The sequence below is a fragment of the Lithobates pipiens genome, unplaced genomic scaffold, assembly GCF_037356315.1.
Source record: "Lithobates pipiens isolate NorthernLeopardFrog02 unplaced genomic scaffold, aLitPip1_a1.2 Scaffold_25, whole genome shotgun sequence".
Taxonomy (NCBI): Eukaryota; Metazoa; Chordata; class Amphibia; order Anura; family Ranidae; genus Lithobates; species Lithobates pipiens.
Window position 1 is genome coordinate 171,775,688 of NW_027507787.1, and position 21,367 is coordinate 171,797,054.

Below are 21,367 nucleotides of genomic sequence, written 5' to 3' on the forward strand. Positions count from 1 at the left end.
AACTGCTGGGGACGCTAGTATAGATCTGATCAGATCAGATATTGATCTGTTCAGATTCTATACCACTACGGGAGGTGTATGCTTTGCGTGTGGGTGTTAGCGGTACTGGCACTAACCTAGCGCTGCCTGGGGCGACGCAGACCCTGACCCTAAAACCTAATTGATATCACCCGCCGGGTGATCAGGGGGTTAAACCTTTATTGGGTAATAAATGGTGGGTGCCCTGATGCTATAAAAAACAAACTAACCAGAGTCACCCGTAACACTTATACGGTGATCAGTGGTGAAAGGGTTAACTAGGGGCAATCAGGGGGTTCAAATTTTTATTAGGTAGTATATGGGGGTCCCTGGCGCTATATAAAAACCTGACGGGGAACCTAAATAACTAACTGGCTAACCAGCGTCACCAGTGACACTTATACTGTGATCGCTGGTGAAAGGGGGTGAAAGGGTTAACTAGCAGCAATCAGGGGGTTAAAACCATTATTGGGTAGTTTATCGGGGTACCTAGCGCTATAAAAACCTGGCGGTGAACCTAAAAAAATAACTAGCTACCTAGCGACACTAGCGACACTGATGCAGCGTTCAGAAAAATTATCGCTTAGTGACACTGGCAAAAGGGGGTGAAAGGGTTAACTAGCGGAAATCAGGGGGTTAAAACCATTATTGGGTAGTATATCGGGGTACCTAGCGCTATAAAAACCTGGCGGTGAACCTAAAAAAATAACTAGCTACCTAGCGACTGTAGCGACACTAATGCAGCGATCAGAAAAACGATCGCTTAGTGACACTGGCAAAAGGGGGTGAAAGGGTTAACTAGCGGCAATCAGGGGGTTAAAACCATTATTGGGTAGTATATCGGGGTACCTAGCGATATAAAAACCTGGCGGTGAACCTAAAAAAATAACTAGCTACCTAGCGACACATGCAGCGATCAGAAAAATGATCGCTTAGTGACACTGGCAAAAGGGGGTGAAAGGGTTAACTAGCGGCAATCAGGGGGTTAAAACCATTATTGGGTAGTATATCGGGGTACCTAGCGCTATAAAAACCTGGCGGTGAACCTAAAAAATAACTAGCTACCTAGCGACTGTAGCGACACTAATGCAGCGATCAGAAAAACGATCGCTTAGTGACACTGGCAAAAGGGGGTGAAAGGGTTAACTAGCGGCAATCAGGGGGTTAAAACCATTATTGGGTAGTATATCGGGGTACCTAGCGATATAAAAACCTGGCGGTGAACCTAAAAAAATAACTAGCTACCTAGCGACACATGCAGCGATCAGAAAAATTATCGCTTAGTGACACTGGCAAAAGGGGGTGAAAGGGTTAACTCTAGGGGCAATCAGGGGGTTAAATCTTTATTGGGGGGTGATAGGGGGCTACCCTGGACCTAACACTAACTGTCCTGACAGTTTTTACTGTCACAACTGACACTGAATGCATTGATCAGTAAAGAAATGATCAATGCAATCAGTGACACTGTGACTGGGGGGGGAGGGGGGGCATCGGGGGGGGGATCGGGGGGGGGGGGGGGGGGGGTTTGTGTGCCTGTGTGTACCTACATGTCAGTGTAGTGTTGGTGCACACTTACTATTAGTCTTCTCCTCGTAGTCCGGTCAAAAAGACCGCCCCGAGGAGAATGACATCACTTCCTCCTTCCTGTGTAAACAATACACAGTGGGAGGAAGCTTCTCATTGGCCAGGAGCGATCCAGAGGGGGTGGCCGAAAACCAACGGCCATCCCCTCATCACGGAGCGCTCCTGGAGCGAACCGGACCGCCGTAACCAGCGGGAGGGGGTCCGATCGGACCCCCCACCCGCTGGAAGGCAATCACGTACATCTACGTGATTGTGCCTGCCTGTGCCATTGTGTTGACGTACATTGGCAATACGGCGGTCCTGAAGTGGTTAAATGAGGTGAAGCTTCACGTTGCAAAGAATACCCAATCACATGCAAGGGAAATTAAATAAACAGCATGTTTTCTTGCACATAATTGGATGATGGAAGTCAGCAGAGCTTCTGTTAATTTACTAAGCTCTGGAGCAGCTGCATTTGCAGAGTTTTTGCAAAGTGCACATCCTATTTGCCTTTAGTAAACTAGCAATTTGATAACTTGACAAGATCCACTGCCAGCCCAATTCAATGTAGTTGTATTTGAGCTCAGTGTAGTGGAAAGGATGCTATTCCAATGAGAGGGAAAAAGAAGGAAATGGACGTTAAAGGCACCACAACTACAAAATAATTTAAATGTACATATTTTATTAGCCATAATTAGGGATGACCTCCCTTCAATTCGCATCCAGAACATGCAAACAGGCAAAAAATTAATTTGAACACGCGAACATTGTTAAAGTCTATGGGACACAAACATGAATAATCAAAAGTGCTAATTTTAAAGGCTTATTTGCATGGTATTGTCATAAAACGTGTTTGGGAACCCGAGTCCTGCTCCAGGGGACATGTATCAATGCAAAATAAACTTTTTTTGGGAGCAGTGATTTTAATAATGCTTAAAGTGAAACAATAAACATGTAATATTCCTTTCAATTTCATACCTGGGAGGTGTCTATAGTATGCATGTAAAGGGGTGCATGTTTCCCATGTTTATAACGGTCTGACAAAATTAAATTTCTAAAGGAAAAAAAGTCACTTTAAACTGCTTGCGGCTATAATGAATTTTCGGTCCAACAATAAACATAAAAGTTCACTGATAAAAACAAGCAAAAACTGGAAATCCCCTCTAGCCCCTTCCGGTGTGGAAATAATCGCACTTTTAAACAACCACTGCCTGATGGAACTCATGCACACCAAAGGCCACCTCCTTATTCCTGAATTCAGAAGCAACTGGGACCTTTGGCTTCAACACCCTAAATGCAAACCCCCTATGACGGACCTATTACTTACCTGACCTCCTTACCCCGTCAGTACCTGCAGCTCTTGCCCTGTGTACCTGTGTTGCTCTCCCAATTAACACGTTGTTTCTTGTTAAAGTTTTCTATTACAACTCTGAGTTAGGCGATATGTTTTGTGCTACACCTGTAACAGAAGGTCTTCCCACCTTCATTCGCTAGCCTACGCTATTGGACATATACATTTGCGAGATGGAGCTCTAGGGATCATCATCTAGGGCCAAAGTCGGACCCCTTCCTATGGCACCCTCAAGAACCCGTCACAGTTAGTTCCCAGATGGGGTGACGGGTTCGACCTCCCACTGAGGACGTCTCCTACTATGCCATATGAAGCCTGCATGTGTATGATACTGTGTATACCCTGAGCTCCTCTCTTTTTTTTTCTTTCCTTTCCCTCATCTTTCTTTCTGTTCTGCTGTTGTTCTCATTATGTACAACTGACATGTTGCACTACCTGTTGCATACCTTGTACTGTATACTATGAAACTCAATAAAAATCTATGGTTAAAAAACGGCATGAGATTTCCCCACAGGGGAACCCCGAACTAAAATACAAAAAAATAAATAAGTGGTGATCCCCCTAAATTCCATACCTGGCCCTTCAGGTCTGGTATGGATATTAAGAGGAACCCCATGCCAAAATTACTAGACCCTTATCCGAGCACACAACCTGGCAGGCTGCAGGAAAAGGGGGGGGGGAATGAGAGCGCCACCCCCTCCTGAACCATGCCCTCAACATTGGGAGGGTGCTTTGGGGTAGCCCCCCAAAGCACCTTGTCCCCATGTTGATGGAGAGAAGGGCCTCATCCCCACAACCCTTGCCCATGGTTGTGGGGGTCTGCGGGCAGGGGGCTTATCGGAACCTGGAAACCCCCTTTAAAAAAGTGTCAAAAAGGTTAAAAAAACACAGAGATGGTTTTTGACAAGTCCTTTATTATTTTCTTCTTCTTTCCGCTTTTTCTTCTGGTCTTCCTTCGGTGTTGTTCTTCTTCTTCATCTTCTTCTTCTTCCTCCACTCGTCTCATCCCGCATCTGGCCCAGGCGTCTTCTCCACTCCATCCGGACAATCCGCCTCAGTGGGAGTCTTCCGCCGCATGACGCTTTAGTTCTTCTGACACTACTTATATAACGGAGGGTGGGGCCACCCAGTGACCCCGCACTCCTCTGATGCACGGGGAGTTCCTTATGGCTTTCCCCATGTTGTCAGAGTGGGAAGGATCATCCATTTACGTAAATGGAAGTTGGAGGAAGAACACCACCGAAGGAAGACCAGAAGAAAGAAGATGTAAGAAGAAGCGGAAAGAAGAAGAAAATAATAAAGGACTTGTCAAAAACCGTCTCTTGTGTTTTTTTTTAACCTTTTTGACACTTTTTGTGAAATGGTAGGGGTACATTTGTACCCGATTACCAATTCACATGTGGGGTGGGATCTGAGGGTCCCCTTGCTAAAGGGGGTTTCCAGATTCCGATAAGCCTCCCGCCCGCAGACCCCCATTACCACCGGGCAAGGGTTGTGGGGATGATGCCCTTCACCCCATCAAAATGGGGACAAGGTGCTTTGGGGCTACCCCAAAGCACCCTCCCAATGTTGAGGGCATGTGGCCTGCCATCTTGCGTGGTCAGATAAGGGTCTGGTATGGATTTTTGGGGGGACCTCATGCCATTTTTTTTTTATTTTGGCGTGGGGTTCCCCTTAATATCCATACAGACCTGAAAGGCCTGGTATGGAATTTAGGGGGACCCCACGCCATTTTTTTAATTTTGGTGCGGGTTTCCCCTTAATATCCATTCTGGACCTGAAGTGCCTGGTATGGAATTTAGGGGGACCCCACGCCATTTAAAAAAAAATTTGGGCTCAGAGTTCCCCTTAATTCCCATACCGCACCTGAAGGGCCTGGTGTGAAATTTAGGGGGACCCCACGCATTTTTTTCTTTATTTTGGTTCGGGGTTCCCCTGTGGGGAAATCCCATGCCGTTATTATCAATGAACTTTTATGTGTATTGTCGGACCAACAATTCATTATAGCCGCGAGTAGTTTTTAAATAACATTTTTCCTTTAGAAATTTCATTTTGCTGTCAGACTGTTTTAAACACGGGAAACAAGCGCCCCTTTACAGGCATACTATAGACACCCCCCAGGTAAGAAATTTAAAGGAATATTATACTTTTATTGTTTCACTTTAAGCATTATTAAAATCACTGCTCCCAAAAAACGTCCGTTTATAAAACTTTTTTTTGCATGGATACATGTCCCCTGGGGCAGGACCCAGGCTCCCAAAGACTTTTAAAGGGTGTTCCGCGGCTTTCAAATTTGCCGCAAACACCCAAAATTGTTCGCTGTTCGGCAAACAGCCAATGTTCGAGTCAAACTCACGTTCAACTTGAACATAAAGCCCATCCCTAGCCATAATACATATAACACACCAACAACATAAATAAAAATATGCTTCTTATTACTGATTTGAACCAGTGCACAAAGCAAGGTCCCTAAAGACATGTATGAGCGAGTTTGGGGTGGAGGAACTTGACTGGCCTCAACCCGATAGAACACCTTTAAGATGAATTAGAGCAGAGAAGTGAGCCGGGCCTTCTGTATTGTAGTGGGGTTCTGTATTGTAGGGGGTCTGTAATGTAGGGGGGTTCTGTATTGTAGGGGGTTCTGTAATGTAAGGGGGTCTGTAATGTGGGGGGTTCTGTATTGTAAGGGGATTCTGTAATGTAGGGGATTCTGTAATGTAGGGGAGTCTGTATTGTAGGGGGGGTTTGTAATGTGGGGGGGGGTCTGTAGTGTAGGGGATTCTGTAATGTAGGGGGGGTTCTGTAGGTATAGGGGGGTTCTCTAATGTAGGGGGGTTCTGTAGTGTAGGGGGGTATGTATTGTAGGGGGGTTCTATATTGTGGGGGGTTCTGTAATGTAGGGGGGGTCTGTAATGTGCAGGGGTCTGTAATGTAGGGGGGTTCTGTAGTGTAGGGGGGTCTGTAATGCAGGGGGGTTCTGTATTGTAGGGGGGTCTGTGTAACATGCAGGGGGCCCAGAATTGTGGGGTGCGGTGTAATGTAATGTAGTCCAGAGGTGCAGGGTGCTGTGTAACGTAAATGGGTCCAGAGGTACAAGGTGTTGGAACCCCACATCCCACGTCAACTGCCCCCACGAAGCAAGACACTGAGAGGCTAAGCCGGCTACTCACGGTCTGTACCAGATTCTGTGTGTACCAGTTTTATTAAATCTCCCCCAATGTGTCCACAAGCCTTTCAAAATACAGCTCACCTCCTTATAGAATGTTAAGGTTAGTCAAGTGGAAACGGCCTTTTAGAAATCCATGTTGGTTACCACTAATGACACTATTAAATCTCTCCCTGTGTATCTAGATTTTACTAAGGCATTTTCTGAATTAAGGTCTTTTGGCCTTGATGATATTAGATAGTTAACCTGGTTGAAAAAAGATACAAGTCCATTTAGTTCAACCAATAAAAGGGGGGAAAATGGTATGTACATGGATAGAAAACAGATTGCAGAAAGGTATCCAGAGGGTGGTGGTTAATTGGTGGTTAATGGCATATTTTCTGAAGCTGTCAGCAGTGTGCCTCAGGGCTGTCTCTTGGAACCAATTCTGTTTAACGTGTTCATTAACAATATCTCAGAGGTTAAAATAACCTGATGAAATCTTTTTTGACAATAGTTACTTTGTTGATCTCATACATGTTTATTTGTTGTCAATATTAGCTTATAAATAGAAGCATATTAATTTCTTATTATAGGTTACCAAACACAGCTAACACATGAAAAAGAAAATTCTACCTATGGCTTCTTTTACCATGCTAGTCCTAGTGTATGGTATGTAAAAAATGATAAAGCTTCAACCATTAATAGAATTTTTTTTTTTTCGAGAATTCATTGCCAAAGGGTACTTGCTACTAAAATTTATATATTATTTTACTGCAACTTAAGGTGGACCTTAACTCGTAAATTAAAATAATTATTATGTAATAGAGAATACCTGGACATGTTCATTGGCATAAGTAGTATACTGAAAAAAAATCTATCTTCTGTCCTGCTTTTCTGCATTTTCTGGTAATGGAGGGTGCCTACAGCCTACAGTGTGAGATTTAAAGTAGCATTAAACTCACTTTTTTATGAATTAAATAAATGCACATATAAGGAAAATGTACCTTCTTTCTCCTTTGTTTCATTTCTCAAATGCAAGCTTTTTTCTGCTATTTTCAGACTTCTTGTTCTAGCGTGGCTATGTTTGTTCTACTAGCCCCCCTTGTATAAGCTGGTATCACACTTGCTGCTCCCTTGTTGTGGGGATACCAACCTGCAGGGTACATTATATTGCTGAAAGAGGACACTGCCATCAGGTAATACCATTTCCATGAAGGGGTGTTCTTGGTCAACAACAATGCTTAGGTAAGTGGTACATTTCAAAATAACATCCACATGAATGGCACAACCCAAGGTTTCCCAGCAGAACATTGCCTAAAGCATTACACTGCCTCTGCTGGTTTGTCCTCTACCCATAGTGCATCCTGATGTCATCTCTTTCCCAGATAAAAAATACTTTTGCACAGCCTGGCAACACAGAGAGGTCCAACATGCAGGGAGCACCATCAGGGGTTCTAGGAACATAAAATGACACCCCTAATTTCCTAACCACCTATTACAATTTTGAAGGCCCTGGAGTACCAAGACAATGGAATCACCCAAAAAATAACTCCATTTTGGAAATCAAACACCCCAACGTCTATTCTATGAGGCATAATGAGTCTTTTGAACGGTTCATTTTTTACATAAGTCTTCAGAAAACGTGGAAAGAAAATGAATTTTTTTTTTTTACACAAAGTTGTAAATTTATAAGATATTTCTAACGCATAACATGCATATAGCAAAAATTACACCCCAAAACACATTCTGCTACTCATCCTGAGTATGGCGATACCACATGTGTGAGACTTTTACACAGCCAGTCCACAATGAGAGGCTCGACATTGAAGTAGTACCTTCAGGCATTCTAGGAGCATAAATTACACATCTCATTTCATTCCTACCCATCACACATTTGAAGGTCCTGGTGCACCAGGACAGTGGAAATGACCCCATTTTTGAAGGTAAACACCCCAACGTATATTCTATGTGGCGTGGGCTGCAGATAGGTACTTGGGTATTCTGTTGGGCTGGAGGCAAGTACTCCGGTACTCTGATGGGCTGGTGAGAGGTACTCGGTGTCATGGTTATGCAGTGATCTTCCTCTGGTTGCTTACCTCCCCTCATGTGTTCTGACTAAGAGGCCAGCCTCCACCTGGTGGTTTTTATAACCTCTCCTCTAAGCATGGCTCCACCCCAGGCCCTATCAGGGAACCCTATATTAACCTGTGCACTGCAAGCTAACAGTGCTGATCAACCATTGTGTATTCATTGTGTGTTTGGCTTCCTGTTTCCTGCTTGCCTTGTGCTCTTCGTTTGTCTCTGTTACCGACCTTGGCGTGTTCTCAACGATTCCTGTCTGCTTGTGACCTTGACCTTTTGGCATGTCCCTGACCATCCCTGTCTGCCTGTGACCCTGAACCTTTGGCGTTTACTCTGTTGTTCCTGTCTGCTAGTTGCCCTGACCTCTGCCTTATCCCCTTACTATTCTTGTTGTTCCAGCCTGCTGCTTCCTTCTCCTGTAGTCTATTGTGAGTGTGAGCTGTGAGACCCTAGGGGCCGCGACCTGGAGCCAGACTGCAGCCAAGTCCATCCTCACCACTGGAGGCTCTGGTGAACACCTGCTGGCTCTTAGACTCCGCACCCTGGGGAATCTATGCTCTTGCTCCTACTGAGATCTGTGTTAGTGTTCCAGTAGACATGTGTCCTGAATCTCCCCGGGTACAATCCGCAGCAGTCAGTCCTAAGGTCCACTACCTAGTGGTGCACTTCCGACTCCTACGGAGTGCATCTGTCACCTTGTCTCAGGTGACCTGACACTCGGGTACTCTGATGGGCTGGTGACAGGTACTCGGATACTCTGATGGCCTGGTGACAGGTACTCGGGTACTTTGATGGCCTGGTGACAGGTATTCAGATGGACTGTGACAGGTACTCGGATACTCAGATGGACTGCGTCAGGTACATGGGTACTCTGATGGCCCGGTGACAGGTACTCGGGTACACTGATGGCCTGGTGACAGGTACTCAGGTACTCTGATGGCCTGGTGACAGGCACTTGGGTAATCTGATGGGCTACAGATAGGTACTTGGGTACTCTAATGGGCTGGTGACAGGTACTCGGGTACTCTAATGGGCTGGTGACTGGTACTTGGGTACTCTGATGGGTGCTGACAGGTACTTAGATGGGCATGAACAGGTACTTAGGTGGGTAGGGACAGGTATTCAGATGGGCAGTGACAGGTACTCAGATGGGCTGTGACAGGTACTCCTGTACTCAGATGAACTGTGACAGGTACTCAGATGGGCTGTGACAGGTACTCGGGTACTCAAGTGAACTGTGACAGGTACTTGGGTACTCTGATGGCCTGGTGACAGGTACTTTGGTGCTCTGATGGCCTGGTGACAGGTACTCGGGTACTCTGATGGCCTGGTGTCAAGTACTCAGATGGCCTGTGACAGGTACTCAGGTGCTCGGGTACTCAGATGGCCTGGTGACAGGTACACGGGTACTCTGATGGCCTGGTGACAGGTACTCGGGTACTCTGATGGCCTGGTGACAGGTACTCGGGTACTCTGATGGCCTGGTGACAGGTACTCGGGTAATCTGATGGGCTACATATAGGTACTCTGGTACTCTAATGGGCTGGTGACTGGTACTCGGGTACTCTTATGGGCTGGTGACTGGTACTCAGGTACTTAGATGGGCAGTGACAGGTACCCGGATGGGCAGTGACAGGACCCGGATGGGCAGTGACAGGACCCGGATGGCCAGTGACAGGACCCGGATGGGCTGTGACAGGTACCCAGATGGGCTGTGACAGGTACTCTAAAGAACTGTGACAGGTACTCGGGTACTCTTACGCTCTAACCCCGGTGGGATCCATCTTGGTGTTCTGGCGGCCCTGCCTTTCTATCACCTTGACCCCTGTCCGCAGCAGTCAGCCGTAGGGTCCACAACAGGTACTCAGGTGCTCTGGGACTCATATGGGCTGTGACAGGTACTGGGGTACTCAGATAGATATACTGTGACAGGTAATCGGGTACTCAGATGGACTGTGACAGGTACACGGGTACACTGATGGCCTGGTGACAGGTTCTCGGGTACCCTGATGGGCTGGTGACAGGCACTTGGGTACTCTGGTGGCCTGGTGACAGGCACTTGGGTAATCTGATGGGCTACAAATAGGTACTCAGGTACTCTAATGGGCTGGTGACAAGTACTCGGGTACTCTTATGGGCTGTTGACAGGTGCTCGGGTACTCTTATGGGCTGGTGACTGGTACTCGGGTACTCTGATGGGTGCTGACAGGTACTTAGATGGGCAGTGACAGGTACTCAGATGGGCAGTGACAGGTACTCAGATGGGCAGTGACAGGTACTCAGATGGGCTGTGACAGGTACTCGGTTACTCAGGTGAACTGTGACAGGTACTTTGGCACTCAGGTGGACTGTGACAGGTACTAAGGTACTCATATGAACTGTGACAGGTACTCAGATATACTGTGACAGTTACTCAGATGTAACAGGTACTCAGGTACTCAGTTGGGCTGTGACAGGTACTCAGGTACTCAGATATACTGTGACAAGTACTCGGGTACTCAGATGGACTGTGACAGGTACTCAAGTACTCAGATATACTGTGACAGGTACGTGGGTACTCAGATGTACTGTGACAGGTACTTGGGTACTCAGATGGACTGTGACAGGTACTCAGGTACACAGCCAGGACACAGCCAGTCACGTGGTAAAGAGCCAATTTCATTGGCTCTTTACTGCGATTGGAGTTGGGCTGTGTCAGGGTGACAAGCCGCTTTCCCGATAGCCGCTCTGTGCACGCCCTAGGGGCACGCAGGAGTTGCGAGATACCGAGGACGTTATATAACCCCCGCCCAGGATGGGAGATCCCATCTGCGGACGTCATAGGACTATAGCCCAGTATTGAAGTGGTTAAGAAGCAGTTTTTCTCAATTTATGGTCTCCAATGACATCTTTCACTGTATATAGTGATCAGTGTATATGCAGCTACCAGAGAATTGGAAATTGCAGCAACCCCTTAAACAAACATATACAATATCAGTAAATAGGGTATACAGTCTGTAAACAAATATATACTGTATATACAGTAGTAATCAGGGTATACAGTTGGTTGTAAGACAGTGGTCCAGAGAATGACCCCTAAACCCATACTAGGGAGAGTCCTGCTTAAGGAACAATGTTGCAAAGTCTGTCAGTCTGTATTAAATCCTTTCCCTGTGAGCAAGCATGCTGGGGTTCAGATCTAGCATTGGAGCACTCAAGATAAGTTCCTCCTAACCTGGGTATAGACACCTGCAACTGTGTCCCAAGAAAACAATAATGTTCCTTTTTAATTGGGCACATTAGGGTTTGTCCAGTAGTCTCTCTCCAACTCCCGGGGTGACTGCTGGTGTCCTGTTCACCTTTGATGGCTCAGTGAATCAGCAGAAGTGGTGCTCTAATGGAGAGAGGAGCAGTGAGAAAAATATTATGGCAGGGAGAGAGAGAGTGAGAGGAAGAAAGAGTTGGCAGAGAGAGAGAGAGAGAGGGGGGTAGGGAGAAAGAGGGGGTAGAGAGAGAGAGAGAAGGGCAGGGAGAGAGCGAGAACAGGGAGAGAGGAGGGGGCAGGGAAAGATAGAGTGGGGGCAGGGAGAGAGTGAGAATGGGGATAGAGGAGGGGGCAGGGAGAAAAAGATGGGGGCAGGGAAAGAGAGTGGGGAGGGAGAGAGGGGGGGCAGAGAATGAGAGAGGGGGCAGCTAGAGAGGGGCAGGGAGAGAAAGGGAGGGGGCAGGGAGAGATTAAGGGCAGAGAGAGGGGGCAGGGAGAGAGGGGGGAGCAGGGTCTGGTTACTGCTCACTCACTTGGATGGTCTTGGGGGACTCACTTGCTCTGTCAGTGGCTTCTCTTTCAATGTTGCTGTCAGCTGTACAGACGGAACACGTGGGCAGGGAGAAAAAGGCAGGAGAAGGGATGTGCATCATGCTCAGGAATGCTGGAAGTGGAAGAAGCAGCGTGGGGATCCCTTCCTTCTAGGACATCTGCAGCTCCTTAACCGGCTGTAATCAACACCCGCAGAGGACGGAGCAGTCATTAGAGGAGGGGGAGGAGAGGAGAAGGTGGATGGAGCTGTGGGTTTTTCGCTGGCCCTGCATGTCTGCAGCGGAAGCGGTGCTATCTTTCAGGGGGCATCAGAGCTGCTCAGCTCAGTCCGCCCCTGGTATAACCCCTCTAGTGGGTGTTACTGTTGTCGCTCGGGTATGGTCCACACTCACTGCACCCCCCTAGCTATGCCACTGCTGCCCATCCCACAATACACAGGAGCTCAGTTTCCTCTTCCTGTGAAGGTTTTCCCCAGCTCTCTCTGTGGCTGCATACAGTCCTACAGCCTGCTGGTGCGCTACCTCTCCCTCTGTGGCTGCATTCATTCCCTAAAGAGAAATTCAGCAAAAAAATGACAGCAGGAACAGATACTGCAGTTGCTGACTTTTAATAAACAAGTACTTAACAGTCCAGGGATCCAGTGCCGTTATCACCTAGGCTGATTTTTTTAACTGGTCCCCAGCACCACCATCTTGAATGTGGGAAGCAAGCTGTGACTTCCTATTGGCTCACAGCCAGCTCCCCACTGTGCATGTGTGAGTCAATGGTGCCAGCCTCTGGGCGCCTGTGATGTGTCTCAGGAGATTGTGGGGTGGCGGGTGAAGAACTGTCAAAACTAGGCACCTGCTCTTAAGTAGCTGACATTAGTCAGCCAGTCAAGGCTCTGCAGGGATCCCGACAATAATGTGAGGATTTGCCCAGAGTCACCCGAGTGGCAGCTGGCTCGGCCTCTCAGCATGACGTTAGTTCTTTACTGCCTTTCAAATTAAAAACAATGAAAACTATACTTCAATGGAAACACACACGTTTACTGTTTGTATTTTCTTGTATAAACAGCCATTTTTACTTTGTTTCCTTTTGTGGTGTTACTGTCATTTTGGAAATAATTCACAACTTGGGTCCCAGTACAGGAATACTTTTATTTGGATTCAAAATTTTAAAGTATAACTAAAAGTAAAACCTTTTATTTTTAGATTTGGATAGAGTGGTAATCTATTTTTTATTGTCTATGTCCCTGTTAGGGAAATCAACCCTCTCTAATTATCATCAGAGCATAAATGGAAAACTTTCAATGGGGATACTTGTTTCTGTGTAATTTATCTAACAGAGGTTTCCTCCTCACATTAGAAAAATAGCCTGTTGCTTCCCATTGAATTTACAGGACAGGAAGTGAAGGGAAATTTCCATAATGAGCCACTGATGACATAAAAAAACTGTTTAATCCTTCCCAAATTTATTAATAATGAAAAAACTGTCTTTACATATACTTTAAGAACCTTTGGTGGACAACAATAAAACCAAATAATAAAATCTTTTCTTTTTTCTTTGGTTGAATGCTTTCTCTCTCAAAACTATATTCCTCTGCAGGATAACATCTTCAGTAATAAGGGGTTTTAGTAGCGCCCGACAGTTCATCTATATAGATGAGAAGAAAATTCTGGATTCTATTAAGTGGCTAGAAAGTAAACAACTTCCCAATGGATGTTTTAATGACCCCTATAGCTTTACAACAGACGAGGTGAGTAGTACAGATCTGTTTCACTAAAATTCTGACGCTAATTAGTCAAGTCAAAATTTCTATAATTTAGTAATACTTTCAACATATTCACATGCATGTTTTGTAGCTATAGTGAGCAGCTCTTCATTTAGGCTTGTAATAAAATACGCACATAGACAGACACCAAAAGCACCAAAGACTTACCAGATTGTTTGACCTCACAATTCAGAAGGTCAAGCCACTCCTATGTATGGAAATCTTTCTTATACAGGATTAATGAGACCACCAGCAGAACCTCCAATAAGGCACCAAAGATCCTTTCCAGTTTGCATAAAAAAGGTGGAAGGCTCCATATAGTGCAGTAGTTCTATAGGTTTAATAGGTTTAAAATACACATAAAGTCCCCATGCACACAGGGCATTTGAAATAGCGAGCTGCAAAGTCACTATCAATGCCAGGGAAAAGCAGCTGTAAAAACGCACTTTTAGTAGCTTTTTGCATTGGCGTTAATGCGCGTTAGTCACGTTGGCTTTTAACAGCATTTCTCTGCCTCTATTCAAAATCAATGGTTCCCTATGAGAGCCGTGTTAACTGATCTGACTTTTAGCCCATTGATTTGAATAGAAGTCGCATTAAAGTCAGATTATAAGGATCTTAAAGGGGAACCCCATGCCAAGATTTTGAAAAAAATGGTGTGGGGTCCCCCTAAGATCAATTCCAGGCCCTTTTGAGTCTGGTATGGGTCTTAAAAGGGAACCCCATGCCAAAATGGAAACAAAAATGGTGTGGGGTTCCCCCCAAGACCATACCAGTCCCTTTGGTCTGGTATTGATTTTGAGAGAAACCCCTACCCCAAAACAATGGCGTGGGTTCTCCCCCAAAATCCATACCAGACCCTTATCCAACCATGCAGCCCGGCAGCTCAGGAAAGGGGGGGATGAGCGAGCACTCCCCCTTCCTGGTCCATACCAGGCCACATACCCTCAACATGAGGGGTGGGTGCTTTTGGGCAGGGGGGCTCTGAGCCCCCCACCCCAAAGCACCTTGTCCTCACGTTGATAGGGAGATGGCCTCTGCCTGACAACCCTGGGTGGTGCTTGTGTGGGATCTGCAGGCAGGGGGTTTTTCGGAATCTGAAATTCCCCTTTAACAAGGGGGCCCCCAGATCCTGCCCCCCCCTATGTGAATGAGTATGGGGTACATTGTACCCCTACCTATTCACCCCAAAAAAGGCAGTGAAGTGTAAATAAAAACAAGAGATGGCCCTCTCCCTCTGATCTGCTCCCTCCATTCTTCTCCCTCCATTCTTCTCCCTCCAGTTTTCTCCCTCCAGTCTTCTCCCTCCAGTATTCTTCCCCGCTGCTGATCCTCCTCCAATGCAATCTCACGTTGTGCCAGCTCCATTCTCTGCCCATTCTTATATAGTGATGGGGTGTGGCCATCTGGTGATGTCACCATTAGAACCCGCCCTTGTGACGTCACGTAAGGTCAAAGCGGGAGACGGTGTTGAAGGAGGACCGGGTTGGCGGCGGAGAAGACCGGGTGGAGAAGATTGGAGGAATATGTTTAATAAAGGACTTGTCAAAACCGTCTGTCATGGTTATGCAATAGTTTGTCTGCTTACCTGTTCCCATGTGTATCTAGAGACCAGCCGACCCTCACCTGTCTGCTTTTGTATCCATCCTCTGGCATGGATCCACCCTAGCTCCTATCAGGGAGCTCTATATTAACCTGTGTACTGCAGGCCAGCCTTGCTGATCAACCTTTGTGTGTTAGCTTCCTGTTTTCTCTTCTACTGTTTTCCCCAGTCCCTTCTCTGCGACCTGAGGAACACCCCCTGCCTGCTGAGGAACCTATGCAGTTGGGCCGGACAAAGTTATCTCCCAAAGAACGTGCTAGGCGCAGAACTCTGGGCCTATGCCTCTATTGTGGGGCCAAAGGTAATTTCCGTGATACTTGTTCTCTTCATCCAGAAAAACGCTCAGGGCTAATACATCTGGAAGGTGGAGTATTAGACCCTGAAATATCACCTTCACCTTCTCGTCTTCTCCTTTCCGTGTTGCTTCATGTCGGTGCTTCCTCTCGTTCGGTCTCAGCACATCTGGATTCCGGAGCCGCTGCCAATTTCATGGATTGGGAAACTGCATCCTCCATGAGACTTACCCTTTTGCCCCTTGCAACGCCATTGGTGGTCTTGGCGATTGATGGCACTGTTCTCCCAGGGGGCCCTATCCGCTTCCAGACTCTTCCTGTTAAGATGTCAGTAGGTAAACTCCACCAGGAGTGGATATCCTTCCTTGTCTTACCTAAGGCTTCATCTCCTATCATATTAGGTCTTCCTTGGTTACGGCTCCATTCTCCACACGTCGACTGGTCTGCTGGACAGATCCTGGCTTGGGGTTCCTCTTCCTGCCTACTCAAGGGTACCCCAAAAGAGAAACTTCCTGTTACCACCATCCCAGTATCTTCTGCTATTCCCACTGTATATAGCGATCTCTGGGACGCGTCCTGCAATAGTTGGACTGATGCACTCTCTAGGTCATTTGGTACTCTGGATGAGGAGCCCACCTATGAACCTGAGTCGATCATTCACTCCAGTTTGCATGGCCATTTACCTTTGCCTGTCCCTAATCTCCCTTGGACACACAGCCAGGCTAACTTGTCTGCAAGTTCAACAGTTGCTATGCCCTGTGATGCGATTGAGATGGTCGCTACACTTGACAATACTATTCAGCCGGCCTCTGCACCAGTTATGCCAGTCCAGCCCATGCCCAATGAGCTTCCTGCTTCTTGTTCAGGACCTTCTGTGACCTGGCCTCACCCTGCTGCTACTATGTCCATTCAAACCCGTTTAAGAGGCTCAATCCATCCTTTGGATAGACTGCCTCATTCAGCCAGGTGGGGTTTTCAATCTTTTTCTCAGGGTTCTCCGCATTCTGTTTGTGTTTCAGCTATCCAGCTTGACTCTTGTGACATGTCACCTTCTAACCAACTTGACCTCAGGGATCCACTGACCTCTGCCCAGTCTGGTGGTCCTGTTCTGGATGCCCAGCTCATCTTTAAGGGTCTGGGGGACCCTGCTCAAGCTCCTGATCTTCTCAGGCCCTTACCCATTCCTCAAAAAGCCTTTAGTCCTCAAGTCCTCTCATCCTCTCCCTACCTCGGTTCCAGTCTCTGAGGATAATCTAAAATACGACGTTAGCCAAGTTTTGGATTCCAAGCTCCGTAAAGGCATTCTTCAGTACCTCGTACATTGGAAAGGGTTTGGCCCTGAGGAGAGGTCTTGGATCTCTGCATCTGAGGTCTTTGCTCCAAGTCTGTTGAGGAGGTTCCATCTGGAGTTTCCCTTTAAGCCTGGACCCAGGCAGGGGAGGGGGAGGCTTCGTAAGAGGGAGGGTACTGTCATGGTTATGCAATAGTTTGTCTGCTTACCTGTTCCCATGTGTATCTAGAGACCAGCCGACCCTCACCTGTCTGCTTTTGTATCCATCCTCTGGCATGGCTCCACCCTAGCTCCTATCAGGAAGCTCTATATTAACCTGTGCACTGCAGGTCAGCCTTGCTGATCAACCTTTGTGTGTTAGCTTCCTGTTTCCTGCCGTGTGCTCTTCTACTGTTTTCCGTTACCGACTTTGGCGTGTCTTTGACTATCCCTGTTTGCCTGTGATCCTGACCGTTTGGCGTGTCCCTGACTATTCTTGTCTGCTTGTGGCCCCAACCTTGGCTTTGTCCCTCACCATCCCTATCCTCCTGTTGCCTACTGTGGGTGTGAGCTGGGGGACCCTGGGGGTCGCAACCTGGAGCCAGTTGCAGCCAAGTCCATCCTCACCACTAGAGGCGCTGGTGAACACCTGCTGGCTCTTAGACTACGCGCCCCAGGGAATCTTACGCTCTAACCCCAGTGGGATCTGTCCCCCGTCTGCAGCAGTCAGCCATAGGGTCCACAACCTTGCGGTGCACTCCTGATCCCTACGGTGTGCACCTGTCACCTCGCCTCAAGGTGACCTGACACCGTCTCTTGCTTTTATTTACACTTCACTAACTTTTTTTGGGGTGAATGGGAAGGGGTACAATGTACCCCATACTCATCCACATAGGGGCATGCTGCCCCACAGCACCTATCCCCTCATGTTGAAAGTGTGTGGCCTGGTATGGTCCAGGAGGGGGTGCACGCTTGTCCCCCCCCCCTTTTCCTCACCTACCAGGCTGCATGCTCAGATGAGTGTCTGGCATTGATTTTCAGGAAACCTCACGCCATTTCTTTTGTCATGGGGGTTCCCCTCGAAATCCATTCCAGATCGAAGGGTCTGGTATGGTCTTGGGGGGTACCCCATGCCATTTTTTTTTTGTTGTTGGTGTGGGGTTCCCTTTCAAGATCCACACCAGACTCAAAGGGCCCGACATGGAACTTGTGGGGAGACACCATGCTATTTTTTTGTTCTTGTTTATTTTAAAATGGGATTCCCCTTTAAGATCATCAGAGGACAAGTCGCACCACAAGTCAGATCATCATGGTCCTACTTTTATGCAACTTCTATTCAAATCAATGGGCTGAAAGTTGGGTCAGTAAAGATGGTTCTCATAGGGAACCATTGATTTTCACTTGTGAAAAAAAAACGCTTGACAAGACTTAACACTATAACCAGCATTAAGCAACTTTTAGCTGTGTCAAACATCCTCAGAATGTGCTAGCCCTGTTTTTTTTTTTTGCGGCTTGAAAACACCTATACCACTTACAGCTCCTAAAACCCCGTGTGAGGCCATAGAACAACAAGGAGAGGCATTTTGAAGCTGCAAAAAAAAACATCTGACGCTGGTAAAAGCAGCTGGAAAATGCCCTGTGTGCATGGGGCTTAAACTCAAAAAGCAAAAAAGATACAGTCCTGCAGCCAAATGCAGGATCTGATGGGGTCAGCGTACTATGCTCTTCCATATGCGTACCCATATGCATTTCGTGACAAGGAGAAGCCATCGGGGGATATACAGTAGATGCTAACTCACACTATGAAAATAATGCTCTCTTTTTAATGTAAACTGAAGAGGAGCCAGTGTGCCTTATTGCGAATGCCAGTTTGACTGGTGGTCTCATTAATCCTGTATGGAGATGATTTTCATACATAAGCATGGCTTGATCGCCTAAATTCTGAGGTCCAGCAATCAGAGAAGATTCTTTAGTAGACATGTGCGCACTGAAATATTTTCGTCCGAAAAATACATTTATTTAGTTACTTCCGAAATTCGTTTTTATTTATTTTGTTTCATTAAAAAATGCATTCATCCGAAAATCCGAAATAATTAAGGTCGAATCTGTCATTGAAGGCTTATGGTGTCTGTCGAATGTTCTAAGAAGATTTGACGGAGCAGCTAAACTGTATGCCGCTACAATTGTACATTTCTGAATATTCTGCCTACAAGCTATAGTAGAATTCTAATGTTGTATGACACTAGTAATAATTATATGTATTCATTATTATTACTATTCAACCAACATTAGAATTCTTCTATAGCCTATGGGCGGAGCATTTGACCATAAATGTCCGCTCGCGGTGACTGCTTTCGTCAAATCTTCATGTTGAATCTTTTTTCTCTATATCGAATAATCTTGGCCTAATAGAGTTAGGTTAGGCACATTCAACCTTTTTTGCTATTGTCTCTATAATGTTGAATCTTTTCCCTCTATGTAGAATAACCTTGGACTAATAGAGCTAAGGTTAGGCACATTCGACCACAGGTTCAATAAACACAGATCGCTATTGTCAGTGTCATGTCGAATCTCCTATCTATATCGAACTGTTGTTGCAAAGAAAATGAAAATAAAGCATTTGTTTATGTCAGATCTTTCAGTTTTCGGATTCTGAACGTTCGTTATCGGACGAAAATGTATTGTCTAGTCTTTAGTGCTTTTCGTGTCTGTGTTTCTTTTAGTACAAGCCGACATAAAGAGCTCAATACTCTTACCAAATCCAACAATCTGGTAAGAGTCCTTGCTACTTTTCTTAATGGAGAGTGTATCAAGGAGTCTCACTTCAGGAGATGAATAAATAAGAAATTTCTCAATGTATTAGAAGCAGAAATGTATTACCTTATTTTAGTTTAAGGTATGCCGGACCTTCAGCGCGCATGCGCCAGTGATGTCACTTACTGCATGCAGGGTGAAAATTTCTTAAACAGTGCACGTTTAGGAGATATTAATTTTACCTACAAGTAAGCCTTATTATATAGACTTATCTGTTGGTTTAAAAAATAACAAAGCAAACTTTACTACCGCTTTAATCTAATTCTGTGTGTGAGTGCCAGGATCGCTTCTGGAGCTGAAGCAAGGTACTTCACAGTGGAGGATTTTTCACTTTATTGGACTTTATTTTTGGACTTTATTTTTGGACTTTATTTTTGGACTTTTTTTTACTGGAGGTTTGATGGACCTGTTGTAAATCATCTGTTTTCGCAATAATAGAATAGAATAAACCTGTATCTGAACTTTAGCATAATGATGTGGCCCTTCATATTTAGATTTATCCTGGGAACTATAACGGGTAGATCTCAACCTCCACATGTAACTGATACATCCCTTTTGAGGGCTTACCATTTAAACATTTGTTGCTGTCTTTTTTAGGACATCATAAATGCTGCCTATATTCTCATCTCGCTGCTGGAGCATCCGATTGTCCACAATGTAAGTTCTTTAATTGGATCAGTTTTCAAGTGGAGATTTCTTGATGTGTAGGACAACCAAGAACAGTACATACTTTAAAATGACATTAAAGCCTGGGTTACACAGCTTTTAAATTGTATATTTCTTTAAAAATTGAAAAAGGGAAGTTTATGTTAAACCATATTATTTAATTTTACTTCAAAGAAGAACTCTGGGGTAGCTAAATATTGTTTTAAGGCCCACTTCCAACGTGTTTGTTGTCATACAGCAAAACTCAAACATTTTGTTGCATTAAAATGCATTTCAAGAGCAAATCCCATTTCTTTCCATAGGGTTGGCTGAAATCTATGCATTGAATTTTACTGTGAAATGTAAAGGAATTTATATGGGCCCATGCGTAACCTACACTTGTGTGCTATCACATGTGCTGTAATCACATGTGCTGTAATGTACATGGAAAAGTGAGAATCCAGGCTTAATGAAAGAGGCATGTGTATTGTTACTTGAACGTTGGTATGCTTTCTGTATTTCTTTCAGATCTGGCAGTAATCCAACATGAAGCTTTGCCTATGTGCAGGAGCTTCTTGTAACAAAGACCATTCACTACTGCCCTCTCTCTTTATGCAGGGTGCATTAACTCAGCAATTTCATTCACCTCACTCCAAGTGACTTGTCCAACTGTTGCTACTGGACACAGGAAACGCACTTTTCATGCTACATGCTTGTTCTCTTCCTGAGGACCCTCTACCTCTCTCTTTCTTCCGTGAATCCATGCTAGGTCCCTAGGCACTCTTTGCCGCAAAACGAAAAAAAGTGTGTTGACTGCGCTAACTCTTATATTATATATCTTAAAACCAAACAATACACCACTGTAAAAAATATATATACATATACGCTAGTATTATTAAATCAATATATCTATACAGTACACCCATGTCTTCATCTCATGTGCAACTCATACATCCAATATCACCATTTCTATTAGATTTAAATAATACTAAATAAATAAATAAATGTTCAGTGTTTATGCTGGTATATGT

The 21,367-nt window shown here is 45.6% G+C and overlaps 1 protein-coding gene across 3 annotated transcripts in view; it reads left to right on the forward strand.

Moving 5' to 3' along the window:
• Positions 1 to 21,367, forward strand: part of LOC143930661 (alpha-2-macroglobulin-like) — a 268,790-nt gene that overhangs the window by 200,961 nt on the left and 46,462 nt on the right. For all 3 annotated transcript variants that reach the window (XM_077455159.1, XM_077455160.1, XM_077455161.1), the window contains 3 exons: positions 6,674 to 6,749; positions 13,546 to 13,696; positions 20,289 to 20,348. In XM_077455159.1, the coding sequence (XP_077311285.1) occupies positions 6,674 to 6,749; positions 13,546 to 13,696; positions 20,289 to 20,348 (287 nt within the window). The remainder of the gene's footprint in view (positions 1 to 6,673; positions 6,750 to 13,545; positions 13,697 to 20,288; positions 20,349 to 21,367) is intronic.